Source organism: Arachis ipaensis, chromosome B03 (assembly GCF_000816755.2).
Source record: "Arachis ipaensis cultivar K30076 chromosome B03, Araip1.1, whole genome shotgun sequence".
In the NCBI taxonomy this organism is placed as follows: domain Eukaryota; kingdom Viridiplantae; phylum Streptophyta; class Magnoliopsida; order Fabales; family Fabaceae; genus Arachis; species Arachis ipaensis.
The window spans coordinates 20,852,879-20,870,607 of NC_029787.2; the positions used below are offsets into that span (position 1 = coordinate 20,852,879).

General features: G+C 34.0%; 1 protein-coding gene across 4 annotated transcripts; it reads right to left on the reverse strand.

Moving 5' to 3' along the window:
• On the reverse strand, positions 10,138-14,681 carry LOC107634247 (equilibrative nucleotide transporter 3-like). Of its 4 annotated transcripts, none has more exons than XM_016337799.2 (10): positions 14,180-14,681; positions 13,567-13,631; positions 13,211-13,315; positions 12,970-13,125; positions 12,738-12,881; positions 11,805-11,910; positions 11,535-11,701; positions 10,768-10,928; positions 10,387-10,645; positions 10,138-10,308 (listed from the first exon to the last, which is right to left on the reverse strand). In XM_016337799.2, the coding sequence occupies exons 2-10, from the start codon at positions 13,597-13,599 to the stop codon at positions 10,201-10,203; spliced, it is 1,239 nt and encodes a 412-aa protein (XP_016193285.1). In that variant the 5' UTR covers positions 13,600-13,631; positions 14,180-14,681; the 3' UTR covers positions 10,138-10,200. The 4 variants fall into 4 exon arrangements, with proteins under 4 accessions (XP_016193285.1, XP_020974030.1, XP_020974029.1 ...); XM_021118371.1 differs by lacking the exon at positions 14,180-14,681 and adding an exon at positions 14,051-14,168; XM_021118370.1 differs by lacking the exon at positions 14,180-14,681 and adding an exon at positions 13,938-14,022.

A 17,729-nucleotide genomic window follows, 5' to 3' on the forward strand; every position in this document is an offset into this window, starting at 1 on the left:
CCCCCATTTCCCTCCCTTCCTCCGAACAGCAGCTACCGCCACCGCGCCACCCTCTTCCGCCGCGCCGGACGCCACCGCCGTCATCCCCAGCCACCTCTCTGCCCCACTCTCTCTCTTACGCCTACCAGGTTCCGACGAACGCCACCCTTCTATCCTTCGTAGTTAATTCACATTTTTCTGTTTATGTTCGTCATTAGGCTAGTTAGATATGCATGTTGTAGTGGATTTTAGGTTGTTAGGTAGCCTAGAACGTGGTTAGTGGATTTAGTCTGTTTAATTGCGTTGTTCGTGTTTCTTGTTTCATTATTTTCGCAAATCTGTTGTTGCTGTGATGATTGTAATGTTCATATGCTGTACTTTCTTGTTTCTTGCTGCTCTGTACACTGCATTTTCATGTTTATATTCCTCATATGTAATTGCAGCTTTAATTTTGATTCATATGGACTATTTGATTGCTGTTTATTTTCCGGGATAATCCAATTTTAGCCGGAATGCTGCCCAAATTTCTGTAAAATGTTTTCATTCATGTTTTAGTTTTGGCATTTTGAACTCTGCTTTCCTCTACTTTAACCAAACCAATTCATGACTGCCAGGGCATGCTTTCTTATCCCTTTTTGATTTCCTGGTTCCTAAACTGCATTTTTGATGTTTGATTCCAATTTTTGCTTTCTCTATATCTATTTGAATTATCATCACCCTATTTTTCTTATTTGGATATGAGTTACTTATAGCTTCTAACTGTGAATACTTGTTACTTGGACTATTTTCATTATGTTACTTACTTTAACCCATTTTTTTTACTTACTCACTAATGTTAACTTCCTAAACTCTTTTTCAATTCTAACCAACCTAACCTTTCAAAACTTCTCTTCTGATTTTCTTTCACTTTCTCTTAACATTCTAACCATGGCATGATGTTAATTTTTCTATTTAACATGAATTCAATTACATTTTGGATTGTGAATTCTCCTTTTCAGACTTTTAACTCCTATACAATCCTTAATGCACATTTACTTAACTCATTTTCCTTATCCTATTGCTCGTTTGCTACTTTGTGTTTCTTTTGATTCTTTGCCTATTTGATTTTCTATTATTATTATATCCTGGTTTTCTATTTTTCAGGATGTCTGCCAGCCAGAGAAAAGGAAAAGGCAAGGCTACTACTGGCAAACGTAAAAGAGGAGAATCCTCCATGTCCATCATAGATATGATGCATGATGAATCCTTGCGGGAGAAAAATTTTACCCCGCAGGAGAAGGCCGACCAGCTAATCCCTGCTACCGATCCAGTGAAGTTTGCAAACCTATACCTGGAGAGAACTTTGAAGATCCCAGAAGAACTCCAGCAATACACCTCTGATCAGATCAAACAAAGAGGCTGGTTCTTCCTGGAGAGAAACCTGACTGAGGTCAATGCATCTTGGGTTAGGGAATTCTACTGCAATTACTTCAAAACCTTCCTAGATGCAGTGAACCTCAGAGGGAAGCAAATTCTGGTTACTGAAGAGGCAATTGAAGATGTCTTGAAGCTTCTGCCTAAAACTGATCAGCTGGATGGTTATCAAAAAGCTGAGGAGGATATGCGCTTCATGCAATTTGATTGGGATGCAGTCAAGGCCCGGATAGCCCTTGACCCGACCATTCTTTGGATTATGGGTCAGAACACCACCATGCCAAAAGGAATCAAGCGGATTTACCTGAATGATGAGGCTCGGCTATGGCATCAGATACTTAGCAACTTCATTATGCCGAGTACTCACGAGACTGAGATACCAGCCGCTATGATCACCCTCCTTTGGTGTGTGATGGAGGGTAAGGACCTATACCTGCCACGCTTTATCCGGTACTATATGGCCAGGGTCCACGTCCGAGGCACTCTTCCCTTTCCTTATCTGGTTACACAGCTAGGCCGTCGAGCTGACGTGCCTTGGGAGGATGCTGATGAAAAGCCACCTGCTGCAGAATGCAAGAAGATTATCCCTTACAGCAGGAACTTTCTGGCTTTGGGCTACAGACCTCCTTTCCTCACTGCTACTGCTGACACAGCCACACCATCTGCCGGCCCCTCTTCTTCCACAGCTACCCCTGCCACCACCACTGCACCTCCACCTACCCCAAAGCCCATCTATCATTTAGTGCACCGCCTGTTTCGACGACTTGACCAGATGGAGCGTCGCAACAAGCGACGCTATGAGCACCTGAAGCTGATGATACGCTCTGGCGACATCCCCTCCGAGCCTGATACACCATCCGAGGCATCTGAGGAGGAGGCGGATGATCACGAGGCAGAGACCCATCCCCAGAGCGAGGCAGAGCAGGCAGGCACCCAGCATGCCGCATCACATCAGGAGGCTCCGCCTCAGATTCAGGCTGTAGACCCCGAGATCCCTATCTAGTCAGCACCTCCTCTGCAGCAGCCAGATCCTCAGACCACCACCACAGAGACTCTAGCTACCCACCCTTCCAGTGATGACACCCTTCACACCCTGCTTGAGTGAGCATCGGGGACGATGCTACATTTTAAGTGTAGGGAGGTCGCCATCTCTGGCGTATTTTTTTGGTGAACCACTACATACTCTTTTTATTTATTTTGCTACTTTTCTGTATTTTATTTTTATTTTTTTTATTTTCTCAGTACTTATATATATTGCGATTTTTATGTATTTTTACTCTAATTCTGCATGTTGCACTTTAGTTCATATTTTAGCCATTTAGTTTAGTTGCAATTCTAACTTATTAGTTATAAAAATTGTGGATTAATTAGTATAGTTTACCCTTTTTAGTATAAGATAGCTTAGTTTAAATTGAAAATATAAAAAGGAAGTAAACTAGGAACTTGAACATAATAGAAACAATCCACCCACCTTGTATATATAGCATTACATGTTAGTTAGTTAACAACATTTCATCAAGGAGAAACACTAGAACTTTAAAGCCATTCAATATAAGTTTTACATTGAGAATAATGGAAATTTTTAACTAAACCTGCATGACATACATAAGTGATAAATGATTTTTGAGCTAGAGAATACACAGCCTGTGAGTTTTGAGCTTAATTGTATGGTTACATTCAAACCATAATATTTTATTCCTGTGTGTTTCGCCCTTCTTTTTTATTCTGATGTTCTTTATTTTGTTTTAATCTATATGTCCGATTATAGAATAGAAATACATACCAAGAGAGTGATTGAGGCCATTATTTGATTTTAGCTCACTTATCCCAAAATAGCCTACCCTTTACATCACCCTTGTTAGCCCCCTTGAGCCTTTAAATCCCTTTTTATTCTATCAGCCACATTACTAGCCTTAAGCAGAAAGACAAAATAAAAATCCCAAGTTGAATCCTTGGTTAGCTTAAGATAGAAAGTGTGTAGTTGTTTAAGTGTGGGAAACCTATTGGGAACATGGATGATAAAAATAAAAAGGTAGAAAAGTTGAAAGGAATAAAATAATTCAAATAAAAAAATTTTGGGAAGCATGCTCATGTGAAATCAAAATAACTGAATTACCATGTGCATTAAAAAAAAGTGTTATTTTTCAATAGTTGAATAAAAGGGACACAAAAAAAGAATTCCCCAAATGTGAAATAAAGCAATGCACATGGGATAAAAAAAATAATAAACATTGAAACATGAGAATGTAACATCAAAAGTGGGAAAATATGGAAAAATAGGTAAAGAAGCTTTGCTTTACAAAGTATGTATGTTAGGTGAGATCTTAGACTAATTAAGGATTCACTTATTAGCTCACTTAGCCTTATACATATACCCTTACCTTTACCTTGGCCCCATTACAACCTTAATTCAAGACCTCAAGACTTTTGTATGTCTATATTCTATAATTGTTGATTGGTTAGATGAAGAACGAAGTTATAGAAAGAAAGAATAAAAAGAAGAATAGAGTGATTAACCCAATAAACACTGAGTGATTATAGAGTAAACACAAAATCCAGTGAGGGTTCAATAGCTCATTAACATATATCTCTGCTTAAATTATTAATTGTCTTGCAAGTTTATAAAATGTTTTTCTCTCCCATCTCAACTGTAAAAGTGCTTTATCATTATCTAAGGTTTGACTATATATATATATATATATACATATGACTCCTTGAGAATGTGAATTAATTCGACTACATGCAAGCTTTATATACAAGTGAATAAAAATAAGAATTGCATGATGCATCATTCATTTAGGTAGTTGCATTTAGATTAGATTGCATTGCATGACATTCCACCACCTCAACCTAACATTACTCTTGGACTTAGCATGAGGACATGCTATTGTTTAAGTGTGGGGAGGTTGATAAACCTATATTTTATGATATATTTTGTGCTTAATCTGAGTGATTTATTCAATCCTTCACCCACTTATTCATATTATTTGCATGGTTTTACTTTCCCTTCCTTATTATGTGATGTATGTGAAAAACATGTTTCCTATGCTTTAAAATTAATTATTTTAATTACCTTTATTTCCATTCGATGCCGTGATTAGTGTGTTGAGTAGTTTCAGATCTTCTAAGGCAGGAATGACTCAAAGGATGGAAAGAAAACATACAAAAATGGAAGGAAAGCATAAAACGGAGTTTGTGAAGAAACTGGTAGCCACGCGATCGCATGGACGACGCGGACGCATGCCAAGCGCGAAGAAGCAGCGACGCAGCCGCATGAATGACGTGACCGCGCGCCTCGAGCGAAACACATATGACGCGGTCGCATGACTGACGCGACCGCGTGACAAGGAAAACTCCGAATGACGCGACCGCATGACCCACGCGGACGCGTGACAGAGGCCACGCACCAGAAATTGCAGAAAATGCTCCCAGCGAATTCTGAAGCCCTTTTTGGCCCAAATCCAAGTCCAGAAGGCATAGACCAGAGGTTATGAAGTGAGGAAATGCATCTGTTCAAAGAGAGTCACCACTTTAGTTAGTTTTCATAATTTAGATTTAGTTTTGAGAGGGAGATTCTCTCATCTCTCTTCTCTCTTTAGGATTAGGATTTAGAATTAGGATTTTATTCGCTTTCAGGATTATCTCTTTATCAGGTTCAATATTCCTTTTTATTTACTTTTGCAATTTAATTTATGAATTCTTCCATGTTACAGATTACTCTTTTGAATTAATGTTATTTGAGGTATTTCAGTTTATTATCGCTTTTCTTTACATTATTGTTATTCCCATCTGAAGGCATTTTTATTCCAGTAGATTTATTTTTCTTCTTTTGGTCTTGGTTAAGAAATCAGTAACTCAGGAGGTTATCAAACTCAAGCATGATTGATAATTGTTATCTTTGTTAATTAAACTGAACTTCAATAATCCCAATCTTTTCTTAGAAAATAAATAGGATTCAAAGACCAATTAATCCCTTGACCTTCCTTTATCTTAGTAAAGGTTAATAAAGTGGAATTAAGATTCAATTCTCATCATCATTGATAAGGATAACTAGGATAGGACCTCCAATTTCTCATACCTTGTCAAAAGTTTATTTACAGTCATTTATTTATTTTACTTGCCATTTAAATTACTTGTTCTTCATTTACTTTAATTACTAATTAAACTATTCGCTCCTCATTCTCAAAACCCCAATTTACAATCTCCATAACCAATAATAAGAACATACTTCCCTGCAGTTCCTTGAGAAGACGACCCGAGGTTTGAATACTTCGGTTATCAATTTATTTAGGGGTTTGTTACTTGTGACAACCAAAACGTTTGTATGAAAGGACTTTTGACAATGTCGCGTGGGTCAACCAAGGATGGCTTCGGGCGACACGTGGCAGCACCAGGAGCGTTGGATCTGCACCAAGATCAACGGTTGCTAAAAACTGGAGGCGAGGAAGGCTGACGTCGCGACATGTGGGAGCGTGAGGAACGTCCGATCGGCGCCGAGATCTAACGGCTGCTGAAGCTTCTGGAAGGAGAAATAATGGAGGTGGACAGTGAACTTCCGGCGGCGCGTGACAGCGCGTCCGGTGGCTGATGGCGGCGATGTCGGTGGCGTTGGAAAGCTGACGAAGAGAAGATCACAATGATGCTGGAGGTGACGAACGAAAGCGTCGAAAACAGATCGAAAAATGCGAGCAAAGAGGCACGGGTGGAATCTGGAAGGAAGAGCAACCTGGTCGTGGCAGCGTCTTTCAGTGGCGCATGGAGGCGCGTCTCGAGGCGTATGGTGGCGGTTCTAGTTGCATTGGAATCACGGCGACAAGACGAACAAGATGGTTATAGGGGTGACGAACCAAAGCGTCGAAAAGGGAACGAAAAAAGAGGCCAAAGAACACTGCCAGAATGGAAAAAACAATGGGGCTATGAACTAATATTCATTGAAAAAAAAAGACCTAAGCTCTTGATACCATGTTAGAAACAAGAGACTGAGAGTAATCTGAAAAGTGTATTATTGAGTTGTGATCAAAATGTACAATATACAAGGGGTATTTATAGGTGCTAAATGAATCAAAGTAATAAAGACATAGAATCCTACAATTAATGTACAGATATACTATATAAATATAGACGATACTAATTGATTCTAATGATTCTCTAACATGTGGAACAAGGGCAAAATAGACACAATGGTGGCATGGATGATTTTTTTTGACGTAGTGGCAGCACGGACGGTGGCAGTGAAAAATCGGCATGGTTGGTTGCAGTAGGATTTTTTAAATAAATTGCAAAAAAATAATAGGAAGAGGGAGGATGACAACCTACCTGGAGGGAGGAAAGAGGCAGCTCCAGCGATAAAGGAAACAGTGGCGGCATCAGCAGTGATGGCAGCAGTGGCGGGAGCGACGAAAAACGGGGTAGTTTGTTTGGGGGGGAGGGGGAAGAGAGAGAGAAGAGAAGGCCAGAGAGTAGTTCGAAAATGAGGGAGAAAGGGTTTGCGATTCAAATTTAGGGCGAATATTACCGTCAAATTTACTGTCGAATATCCGACGGTAACACTTTGCGAGTGACCAAAATGCAGTGTTACATTAATTAGGGTTACTGTTGGATTTATCTGCCGATAATATTTGCGATAATTTTTCTCCTTTTTTTATCCAATTATTATCAGCGAATTTATCGTCAAAAAAAAGAATCCGTCGGTAACTTTTTTACCTAACAAATTTATTACAAAATCTACTAGTAAATTCGCCAGTAATTCCACTGCTAAATCCGACAAAAATTCTAATGATATTCAACGTTTCTTTTTTAGTGGTGGCTTATCTTTTATTATTTATTTATTTATTTAGCAATTAGTAGTTGTGTCTTTTATATGTTAGCCTATACGATGAGTGATGAATTGCCTCTTAAATTTATTATAGCAGTTTATTGAGATAATTAAAACACAACTTTTTACTCTATTATATTCTTTCATTTTTCGTAGTAATGGTTACTATATTGAATAAATGGTCAAATTGGTTCTTTAAAGATTACGCGATCTTCAATTTGGTCATCGAATGATTTTGTTAAACAAATTCGTCCCTGAAAGATTTAAATTTAGTCACGTTAGTTCTTCTGTTCATGTTATTGCGAACGACGTTAACAAAAGTTGACCTAACTCGTTACGTTACGCATCAGCATTAAAATGACGTAGTTTCTAGTGTCAAAGCCGTGGATTCAAACAACAGCGTTTTGGCCATTGTTTCAGTATCCCTCTCACTTCCATTCACTTTCTGTAACATTTAAGCCCTAACTTCCAGTTCAATGTCGCTGAGGAGAAGATGAAGAAGCATTCATCGCTGCCGATTAAAGCTTCTGACGGGTCTTGTTCGCGAGTTCGTTATTGAGGAGTGGCTTCGGCGCAATGTTGAAGACGTGATTGACATTTTTGTCGCTATTAAAGGTATTTTTCTATTTTTTCTGGTTACTAAAGTTGTTGTTAGGGTTGTGCCATTGATAAAATCTATTTCTTGTTAGTGTTTTTTCCTGGAACTAAAAATATTTTGTGGGGTTAGGGTTTTAGACTTTTAGTTTTTCTTGATTCATGAAAAATGATCAAGGGTTCTGTTTTTTTTATTATTAAAGGATTCTATTGTGTAAAATATTTCTTTGTCCATTGTTTGTGTTTAGTTTTTGTTTTATTGTTTGGTTTTGATTTTTTCGTTTTCTTCTTGGATTTGACTGTTCTAAACGTATGGTTTTTCTTCCTTTTTTTTGTTGTTACTAAACTTGTTGTAGAATTGTGGCATTTTTAAATTTGGTTTGTCTTGGGTTGTTTTTTGTTTTTTGCTAGAACTTGAGAACCGTTTCTAGGGTTAGGGCCGAGTTTTATTCTTGTTGATTAAACAATTTGGTACCTCAAAGTTGATCAATGCCTCTGTTTTTTGGATTATTGAAGTAATCACTATGTATTGTATCAATAAAACTCATTGTTTGTGTTTAGTTTTTATTCTGGTTTTCCTTTGGTTATGGTTTTTGCATTTTGTTTACAAAAGAATCTTCTAACATCATATTACACGGAGCTTTAACTTATGCCGTAAAATAGAGGTAGTGTGGTATTACGACCTCTAAAATAAAATATATACATAATAATATTAAAAAAGAATACAATATACAAAGAACCTTGAAAAATGGATAAAACAAAATCGCAAAATAAAAAGCGCAACGCGAAGAAAATAAGATTACTTGCCATTGAGGCAGTTACTATCAACGGGGGCGTTTACATGTTCTTCATAAGCAACTAAGCATAATCGCCTTAAGAGCTTTGCAGCAAAATTCCCATTTAGTAATCAAACATCACATTGAGAATAACCCACAATAAGGGGCCGAAGCCCAACAAAAATGTTAAAGCATATAGAAAGAAATAACATTAGAAAATTTTAGAGACAAACCCATTATAGACACTATTCGTTCATAGAAATCGACCATATTGTAACAAAACCCTACAAGGCTACCATCGAGTCCAGAAAATGAAAAACCAAACCCAGCAAAGTCTTCATCATAAATGGATGTTTTTTTTAAAATAAATAAATAAATTTTGTATTTATACTATTTTAAAATTATTTATTTTTTATTTTATTACTTATCTCATTTAACATATAACCAAGATATATACCATATTTTTGTTATGCAAATAAAATAGTTATAAAATGATAGTTAGACATATCTTGTTGATAGTATAAATAAAAAGATATTGCAATCATTTGAATTTAAATTGAATTAAATTTAAAAATAAATCAAATTATTACAATCTAAAATATAATAAATTATATCGAATTCTTTTATCTTTTAAATTGATTTAAACTACATTACAAATATATTTTCTTCTAGTTGTCTAATGAACTCATTTATGTGCAAATATATAATAATAACAAATTTGAAAGAAAACAACAAATGACGTAAATTTATGCTTGTGATTGTCTTATTGGAGGCCGCTAGATGTGAGAATAAATCTTTTTAATTTTTTTAATATTTAATAATTATAAAACGTGATTTCTCATACATTTTTTAAGTGGAACAAAAGAAATTGTGAGAGAAGTTGTAAGGTGAAATGTCACTTTGTAATCAATTGAGAGAAAAAAAAAATATAGAGGATGGTTCTGAAATTATTAAACTGATAAAATTAAAAGTTTAATAGTTTAAAAATTTAACTAAAATTAAATTAGATATAATAAAATAATATATTTATTATATAAAATATATGATTTTTTATAATTTATTATTTTTAACTAGTTAATCATAAAAAAATATACTTTTTTTTATTTTTGATTGATTTATTGTCAAATAATTTTTATTTTGAATTGAACTAATTTAATGATCAATTTTCGACTAATTAAATAATCAGCGAATTCGATCCGATTTTCAAAACCTATTAATAACTTAGTACTTATTGAAAGTAATTAATAACTTGGCACCATTAAAAAAAAAAGATGACATAATTTTTCAGAAGTAACAGCAATACCATTAAGAAGAAAGCAACACCAAATTAAAATTTTAAAGCAAAGATAAACAAAATTAGAAGCAACAACACTTATTTTAGAATTAAACTTAATTTGCAAAAATATAATTTCTATGTTCAACCAATAAAATAACTCATGATGACGCAATTAAAAATTACTAGATAATTATATAGAAATATTTATTCTAACTCTAACTCTGTAAAATAATAAATAAAAAAACCAATCTTAGTCATAGCTGATGCTAAAAATATATAAAAAAATGAGTCTTATTTAATAAATTAATAATGGCTTGACAATTTCCCTAGTTGGCATAGTGAAAATCTCACCACCCTTTACCTATTAACCACAACCAATCAAGTGTTACCCCAGCAAAAATGCCTGCAAGAAGAAACAACACCAATATGTTTCCCAAGGCATTTTGCTCTGGTCCCTACAAAATTAAAATAAATCAATCAATATTAACAAAAATTATCCGAATTATGGTATGTCAAATTTGTTTCAAACCTACCTTGTAACCTTTGGGTGCACTAGTAAGAACACAGACAGTGAGATAACCATTTGATAATCCCAAGAAAGATGTCAACAACATCATCCAACCTTGGTCACCATACTTTGAAGTGAAATAAAATGCCGGTATAAGTAAGATACGACTAATTATTGTTGTTGTGAGCAACTTTCGAGACTCCATTTTAATGCATTTCACTAGGGGAATGTATCTTCCGATTAAGTCAAACCCATTGTACATGGCAATCAAAACAAGAGCATACCTGAAACAATAATAGCATTGGAGAATATGTTAGATAATATCTGTATTTATAACATAAGATACATTAGAGATTTAAGCCTCATTTGATGAATGATATTACTGTGTTTATTTTCATGTACATACCAATCGCCCAAACTATGTTTTCCAGTGTCTTCTGACAAGAATCCAGGGAAGATAGACAGTGTTAGAGAATATATGAGGAACAAATCAATTGCATAATCAATGTTCTCCATTAACAATTGCTTCTTTCCTTTCCGCTCTTGTTTCTTTACATCTTCATTGTCCTAAAAAAGAAAAGAAATCTTATCTCATAAACGGAATCATGAAAAGTTTAGTAACTTCTATGAATACATAGGGAAGAAAAAAAAAGAATGGAGTCCTATCCTTTGGGATACATCTATGTATGTGAAAGTAATTCATGGTAATGTAATGGAGTTAAGCTCTAAGATCCTTCAAATTTGGTTGCATGTACTAAAACAGTCTTTGAGATCTCAATTATACAATTAAATCTCTGAATTGACAAAAGTACATTATATAATTCCAAAAGACATGATGAGTCACTTGATAGAAAATTATTAGGGATTAGCATAGTGCACTTTTGTCAATTTTAAGGATATAGTACAATTGAAATCTCGTGGACTATTTTAATGTACATAACTAATTTAAAACATCACTTTGAAATTTTAACTCTAATTTAATGTCCAAATAATTTTATAACCTAATTTGCAAGTCAATTGAAATGCATAATGATTTTAAATTGCAGTATGCAACGGTAACTAGAATGGAGCCACAACCTTGCTGATGTAGCGCTCATTGCACTAATTGTGGTAGCAACTGAAATTTGAAATCATGTTGGAATTGAAAAGAAAAGAAAAGAAAAAGTGGAGTACAGATGAGGTCTGGATGCCAGCGGCTGCAAGATCAGCTGAAACAGTTTTTGCTCCTTCTGATGCTGCTTTTGATCGGTAATACTTCACAATTGGTACTTTGGGAAACACAAATGCATAGAGAATGACACAAAGAAGCTCAAAGAATGTTGTTATGGCAAAGAACAGAACTGCAAATCAAAGGATCAATAAAAAAGAAAGAAAGCATGATCAGTGATTAGTAGTTTAACTAATTTTTTATGTTCCAGAGAAATTATGTTAGTTGGAACTTACGTGCTCCTTTGCGAAGACCATCTTTGGAGTTCTCAAATGCAGCTTTTGTAACTAACCTCAAAGCAGAAGTTAATGCACCCGATGCTGCTCCACCAGCAAGGAAAGACTACAACAAAATGACACCACATAAAAAAGTATGCAGGAGTTAATGGAACTATTTAACACATTCAGAGACACAAATTTGTTTAGAGAAGGAAATTTATATAAAAATAACTTCTTTTTCTGGCTTTTATCCAAAAACAAAAGTATTGGAACAAAAATTTATCTTCTATGTTATATCTTTGTTTAACAAAAACTTTTTTTAAAAAATCTATCCAAATATAAAATAATTTTTGTCTGTTAAAAAAAGATTTTATTTAAAAAAATAAAAAAATAAATACTTTTTTCAAAAGTCAATTCAAACCGATTCTTATTATCATAAAAGTCAAAAACACTTATCAATAGAATACGAAAATATGACCCAAAAAATAATTCACATATAACAAACAATAATAATATCATATTTAAAATGAAACTATCTATTACCTAGATCTCTTTTAACTATCTCATGTATAATATTTTAGGTTTTTCTTTATCTTTTATATTCTATCTTCCATCTAATTTACCATTTCAATTGAATATTCTACCAATCTTCTTTTCACATTTCTAAATTATTTAAGATGAGTTGTTACTATCTTTTCAATAATAAATGTTGCTCTATTTTTTTCTTTTATATCTTTGTTTCTTATTTTGTCCATTCGGTGTGTGACCGGTAATCTATCTCATCATCCTCATATTTGTCTCACTTAACCTCTATTCTTACTCACATTTTCCGTCTAACATTCTGTTAACCGGTCTAGTCGCAGTCCAAGAAAATCATATAAAATTATTAATAAAAGAAAGTAACATTGTGAGGAAGTTTATACAGAGCAATTTTGCAATGGTGACGCTGACCTGAAGCAATTCAGGATGCATATATGAAAGGTCTCCCACCATTCCACCTTGGACATGAGCATCTGCTATTCCAAATGCACCACCTACTGCACATATACCAATGAAAGTTCCAATTCCTCCTCTACCAGATGTTGCTAAATCTATCTACAAAAGACATAAGCAAAAATCATGTTCTGACTTCTGATGAATTAAGAGAGTAAGAAAAGTTCACAGACTAATGATCAAGACTTACAACTAACACCAAAAGAGTGGCTGCGAAGAAAAGAATGTATCCAAATAGGTTCCGAAATCTTGTGTTTATTCTTTCTTCGTTGTAGGCAAGTGTTGCAATCGTTCCAACTGCAAATGGCTGGTATACAAGAGTAAGAACTCTTGAGGGGTGATATCTCTGCACAAGAAAGGAAAAAATGAGATCAAAATTACTCTGGATTGAACAACACAACAATTGAATCATCAGAATACTGATAAATTACCGGAAACAAGATAGAGTAGTAATCTGTTATTGTGAGCATACTGTTCCATGAGAAAAGACATCCATTTCCAAGAAGCCAACACACTGCTATTGCTGTATACTTTCCCTTTTGATCATGCCAATAATGAACAATGCATGTTTAATTTCTTTGGTACCAAATAATAGATTCTTTGTTAACTTGACACTGAATCGAAAGGAAGACTTGGAGCAACGGTTGAGTTGTTTCCGTGTGACTTTAAGATCACTAATGTAGTTATTAGGTTAGACTGTATCAATTTCCTTTGCCAAAGCACTAAACCTACTCACTCACACCATAATTTCCAAAGAAAATATGAGAATTAAAAAAAAAAATTAAACCTGAAGTCTCGTTGGAGGATCTGCGGTAACCATGGCTGCCTCGGATACTTCCTTTTAAGCTAGCTCTGAATGAAACAAGTAATTGAAATCTCAATCAAGATAAAAATATGGAGCAGCAACTATGGGTTTAAATTTAAACCACACAAGCAGGGGAAGAATTGAAGAAACAAACAAGGATAACCGTTAATAATAACATTAGAAATAAATGAATGAATAATAGTCCAAATATTCGTTATAGTAGCGCAAGACAAACGATGATTAGTATGATCACCAACACAGCAATATCAATATTCTGCCACATCCATAACACTTCACTTTTAGAATTTTTGAGATGGTTTTATTGTAAGTTATAACCACACATGCATAGTTACCTTCTTTAAAATCTTAGATAACACATAACAATACGCTTTAGATAAACTCTTAGAATTCACTGCCATAGTGACAAAATTTGCAGTATAAAATCAATAATTGATTAAAAGCATACAACGATATTGCTGGCACAATGCGTTTTAATGGAATCCCAGTTGTTTTATGAAATGCAAATTATAAACAAACCGTACGAAGAAGAGATCAAAAGAAAGAAAAAAAGAAATTTAAATAAAACAAACCGTACGAGTTTATTTTGTTATGATCATTCCATTTTGTATTGCATTGCATTGATTTGTTTATTCCCTTGCTGCATTAAGGACGCTAAGAATAAAAAGGCATACATGCCTACCGTTTCGGCCGTTTTGCGGGCAATCATGTACAGCGCGCGCGCCCACACGAATCAAAATGCAGCCCCGATCAAGAGAACATGCCACTGGCCGTTGATTCCCTCCAGTTCGATACGGGCCACGGCCCATCCTGGCCGTCCAATTTCTTGGTCACCATCATTCTCATTTTTTATGCCCTTTTTGTTTAGGGAAACAAAGAAGGGGTCCCTCCTTATGAGGGTACTTTTTTATTCTCTCTTATGGGCCGTGTTTCTTGGTTGTTTGGATCACGTGAAGGGTGAGCTGATGGATAAAACCAGCGATGAGATTAGGAGTAGTTTGGTTCTTACACTTTTTTGGCTTAGTTTTGGATGGGGGGTTGGGTTTGGTATCTAGCTAAATTTCAGGATTCACATTCCATTGACATGTCCTCTATATCTGTACATGATGGGTGCTAGTAAATACCAGGCCTCACATTTTGCATTGTAACAAAGTGCCTTTTTCTTAATTTGTTTTTCCCAATTTTGATTTATGATCTTTTATCAATCAATAGTTGGAACTTGGAATATTCACCGTGGAATCAGGTCATTAATTTTTTACAATGATCATTGCTTCACCTATTCAATAAAAAAAAAAAAAGAAGTTGCTTTTAGTCTAAAGTGCGATCTATAATAATAGGAATAATTTGATGGGTTCATCTAGTGTAAAGATACTTATTCATACAGATTTACAGATTTTTATCTTTATTGAATTTGCTGTGGACACGTGTTATTTATGTAGGAGGCTGATCGAAGGGCTGGGTCAGCCGGCTGGAGTGCACAATTTAGAATGGGGTTCTCATTTTAGAGGGTCCCGTTAACGCTTGTTGGGCCTTCAGGTTTGTTCCCAAAAAGAGTGGGGGTAACCACTCTAGTTGTTGATGTGGGTCAGTCTTCTCCTATCATCCAAAAAAACCCTAGCAGCGTCCACCAAGATTATTGCTATAGGGCCTGGTTATTTTTTTTTTTTTTTTTTGGTCTTGGAATAACCTTATGCTAACTCCATCGGGTTAGTAGTTTCACTATAAGGACAGCTTTTCTTTTGATTTATTTTTCTCCTGCGTTTTTTTCACTCCTTTTTTTTTCCACCACTTCCTTACTTTTGACTTGAATAAATTATTTTTTCAGTCCATTACTAACACGGACCAAACGCTCTCAACAAAGTATATCATTGGGCCATTCTTTGAGGAATACGAGCAACCCACCGTTACGTTGCACGGGCGTTATATGTGTCCCCGTAAGAGCTGCCTCAAGCCAGCCATCAGCCATCAAGGGCCCCCTATGCGACAAATTTGTCAAGCCGCCTCCCTCCAGCCTCGACACCATAACCACGTGTCGCTCACGAACTAAAGCAGAGGGAATATACGAATCTCTGTATGTTCATTCATCTGTACACTATAATTCTCCTAATTAGCTATGAGGCAAAACCCCGTTGATTGATGAATAGTGTGCAAGCTTATTTTCACTTGACCAACCCGTTTATTATTTGAGCTAGCTAAATATTAGTTAATAGGGTATGGACAAATTTTGTCTAAAGTAGGCAATGCACTAATGTGAAACCATAACTATGAAAGAAAAAGAATTCATAAAACTTAGTCATAGTACATGCTGCGGTGGAAAGGGAAAATGATGATGAAATGAAAATATGAAAATATTCTTTGATGGATAATTAGATAGCTATCACATGAAAGATATCATTTTATTTCACTACAATAAAAATCATTTTTAGCGGTCATTTATTTTGTTTTTAGCGGAAATAAAAATAGCTGCTAATATATTTATCGGTAATTAGACATTAGCCATCTTATGCTTTGTCGTTAAAAAGTTTTAGCGGCAATTATAACATTTGCCGGTAAAGACTTTTTTAATGGTCGCAAAAAGTATATAGCTATTAGTGATCATTTTTTTGGCAATTTATATGGCCACCAAAAGTAATTCTAAAATTGCAATGTTATTCATTTTTAGCAGCCATTACTATTGCCACCAAAACTCTTTACTAGCAATTTATATGACCACTAAAAATAATTTTAAAATTGTAATGTTATTTACTTTTAGTTGCAATTATTATTGCCGCTAAAATCTTAAGACCTTTTTTAGTTATATTATACTCATTTTCTTAGAAGCAAAAAAATTTCTTTTTTTTTTCTTAAATCTCAATTATTTGTGTCAACAACAACAACAACAACAACAACAACAATATTAATGGATTCATATTAATTATTCATCTTATCTAAATATGTATATGCAACTGCTCGGTGCTACTACACATTATTATTATTATTATTATTATTATTATTATTATTATTATTATTATACTGAAATTAATTATTAAAAAATAAAATATTTTATTAAACTCAAAATATTGATACAAAAATTTTTTTTTAAAAAAATAATAAATCATGTTATAAATCTAAACAATAAAAAATGCTACAAGCCTATAACTATGTTTCATCAAGTTAAGCTATAATAGTAGTAAGGGAGAAAATAAAGGAATAAACATAAATTGTATATAAGTAATAAGTTGCCACTGCATCTGAAACAGAATAGAAAATCATTGTCTACAGTAACAATTCAAAACAAACAAAATAAATAAATGAATTAAAAAAAATCAGGAAACCATCATTGACAATAACAATTAAAATTAACAAAACTTAAATCAATAGAATTAGCCTATGCTCGTATCTGAAACCACTTAAAGTGTCAATTATCTATGTGTAATGAATCAAAAAAGTTTGGTTAATCAAAATGAAAACAAACTATATCAAATGTTCTTCAAATTTTTGCTTCCATCTCTCTTCATAGTTTATATACCTTCTGAAAAATATCTTTAAATCTGTAACACTATCAAACTGTAAATGAGTTTAAATATCAACAAAATAGAGAATAAGTTACTAAATCTAATTGTGTTTAGCAGATTGGATTAGCCGTATTCACACAAGTCTGTGACTAGGCTTACAATTACAAATGTTTTATTTATGCTACTAGAGAGATATATAAAATAGTAAATACTCCAATAAAGATTTTATTATTGTCATTATGTGAAAATATTTTATTTTGATCATTAGATAATAAATTATAGGGTTTGATTTTTATATATTATAAAAGTGCTACTTTTATTTAAAATGTGGCCAAATAAATAAATTACACTTTTTAAATAAAAAATTACCATAAAAAATATTTTTAACATCTTCGTTGAAGTAATTATCATATAAAATATCTTTATACATCTTTTATTAAGGGCATTGGTATAATTTTCAAATATTTTAATTTTTAATAACGACAGTTCATTGATAAACTAAATGAAATGCATAATAGACCGTATAGGTCATCAACAATAGAAAGAGATGAGATTTTTCTTTTATTTAAAAAAAAAAGTAATCTAATTAGGAGTGCATAAGATCCGGCTAATCCTAAATTCAGCTTGGTCTTG

What these genes read in the sequence shown, in the direction of transcription:
- LOC107634247 (XM_016337799.2), bottom strand. Translation starts at nt 13,599, where the DNA reads ATGGTTACCGCAGATCCTCCAACGAGACTTCAG. An exon ending in ATCCTCCAACGAGACTTCAG is followed by an intron (nt 13,316 to 13,566) that starts GTTTAATTTTTT and finishes CATGATCAAAAG; the next exon opens with GGAAAGTATACAGCAATAGC. An exon ending in AAACATAGTTTGGGCGATTG is followed by an intron (nt 10,646 to 10,767) that starts GTATGTACATGA and finishes TTATTGTTTCAG; the next exon opens with GTATGCTCTTGTTTTGATTG.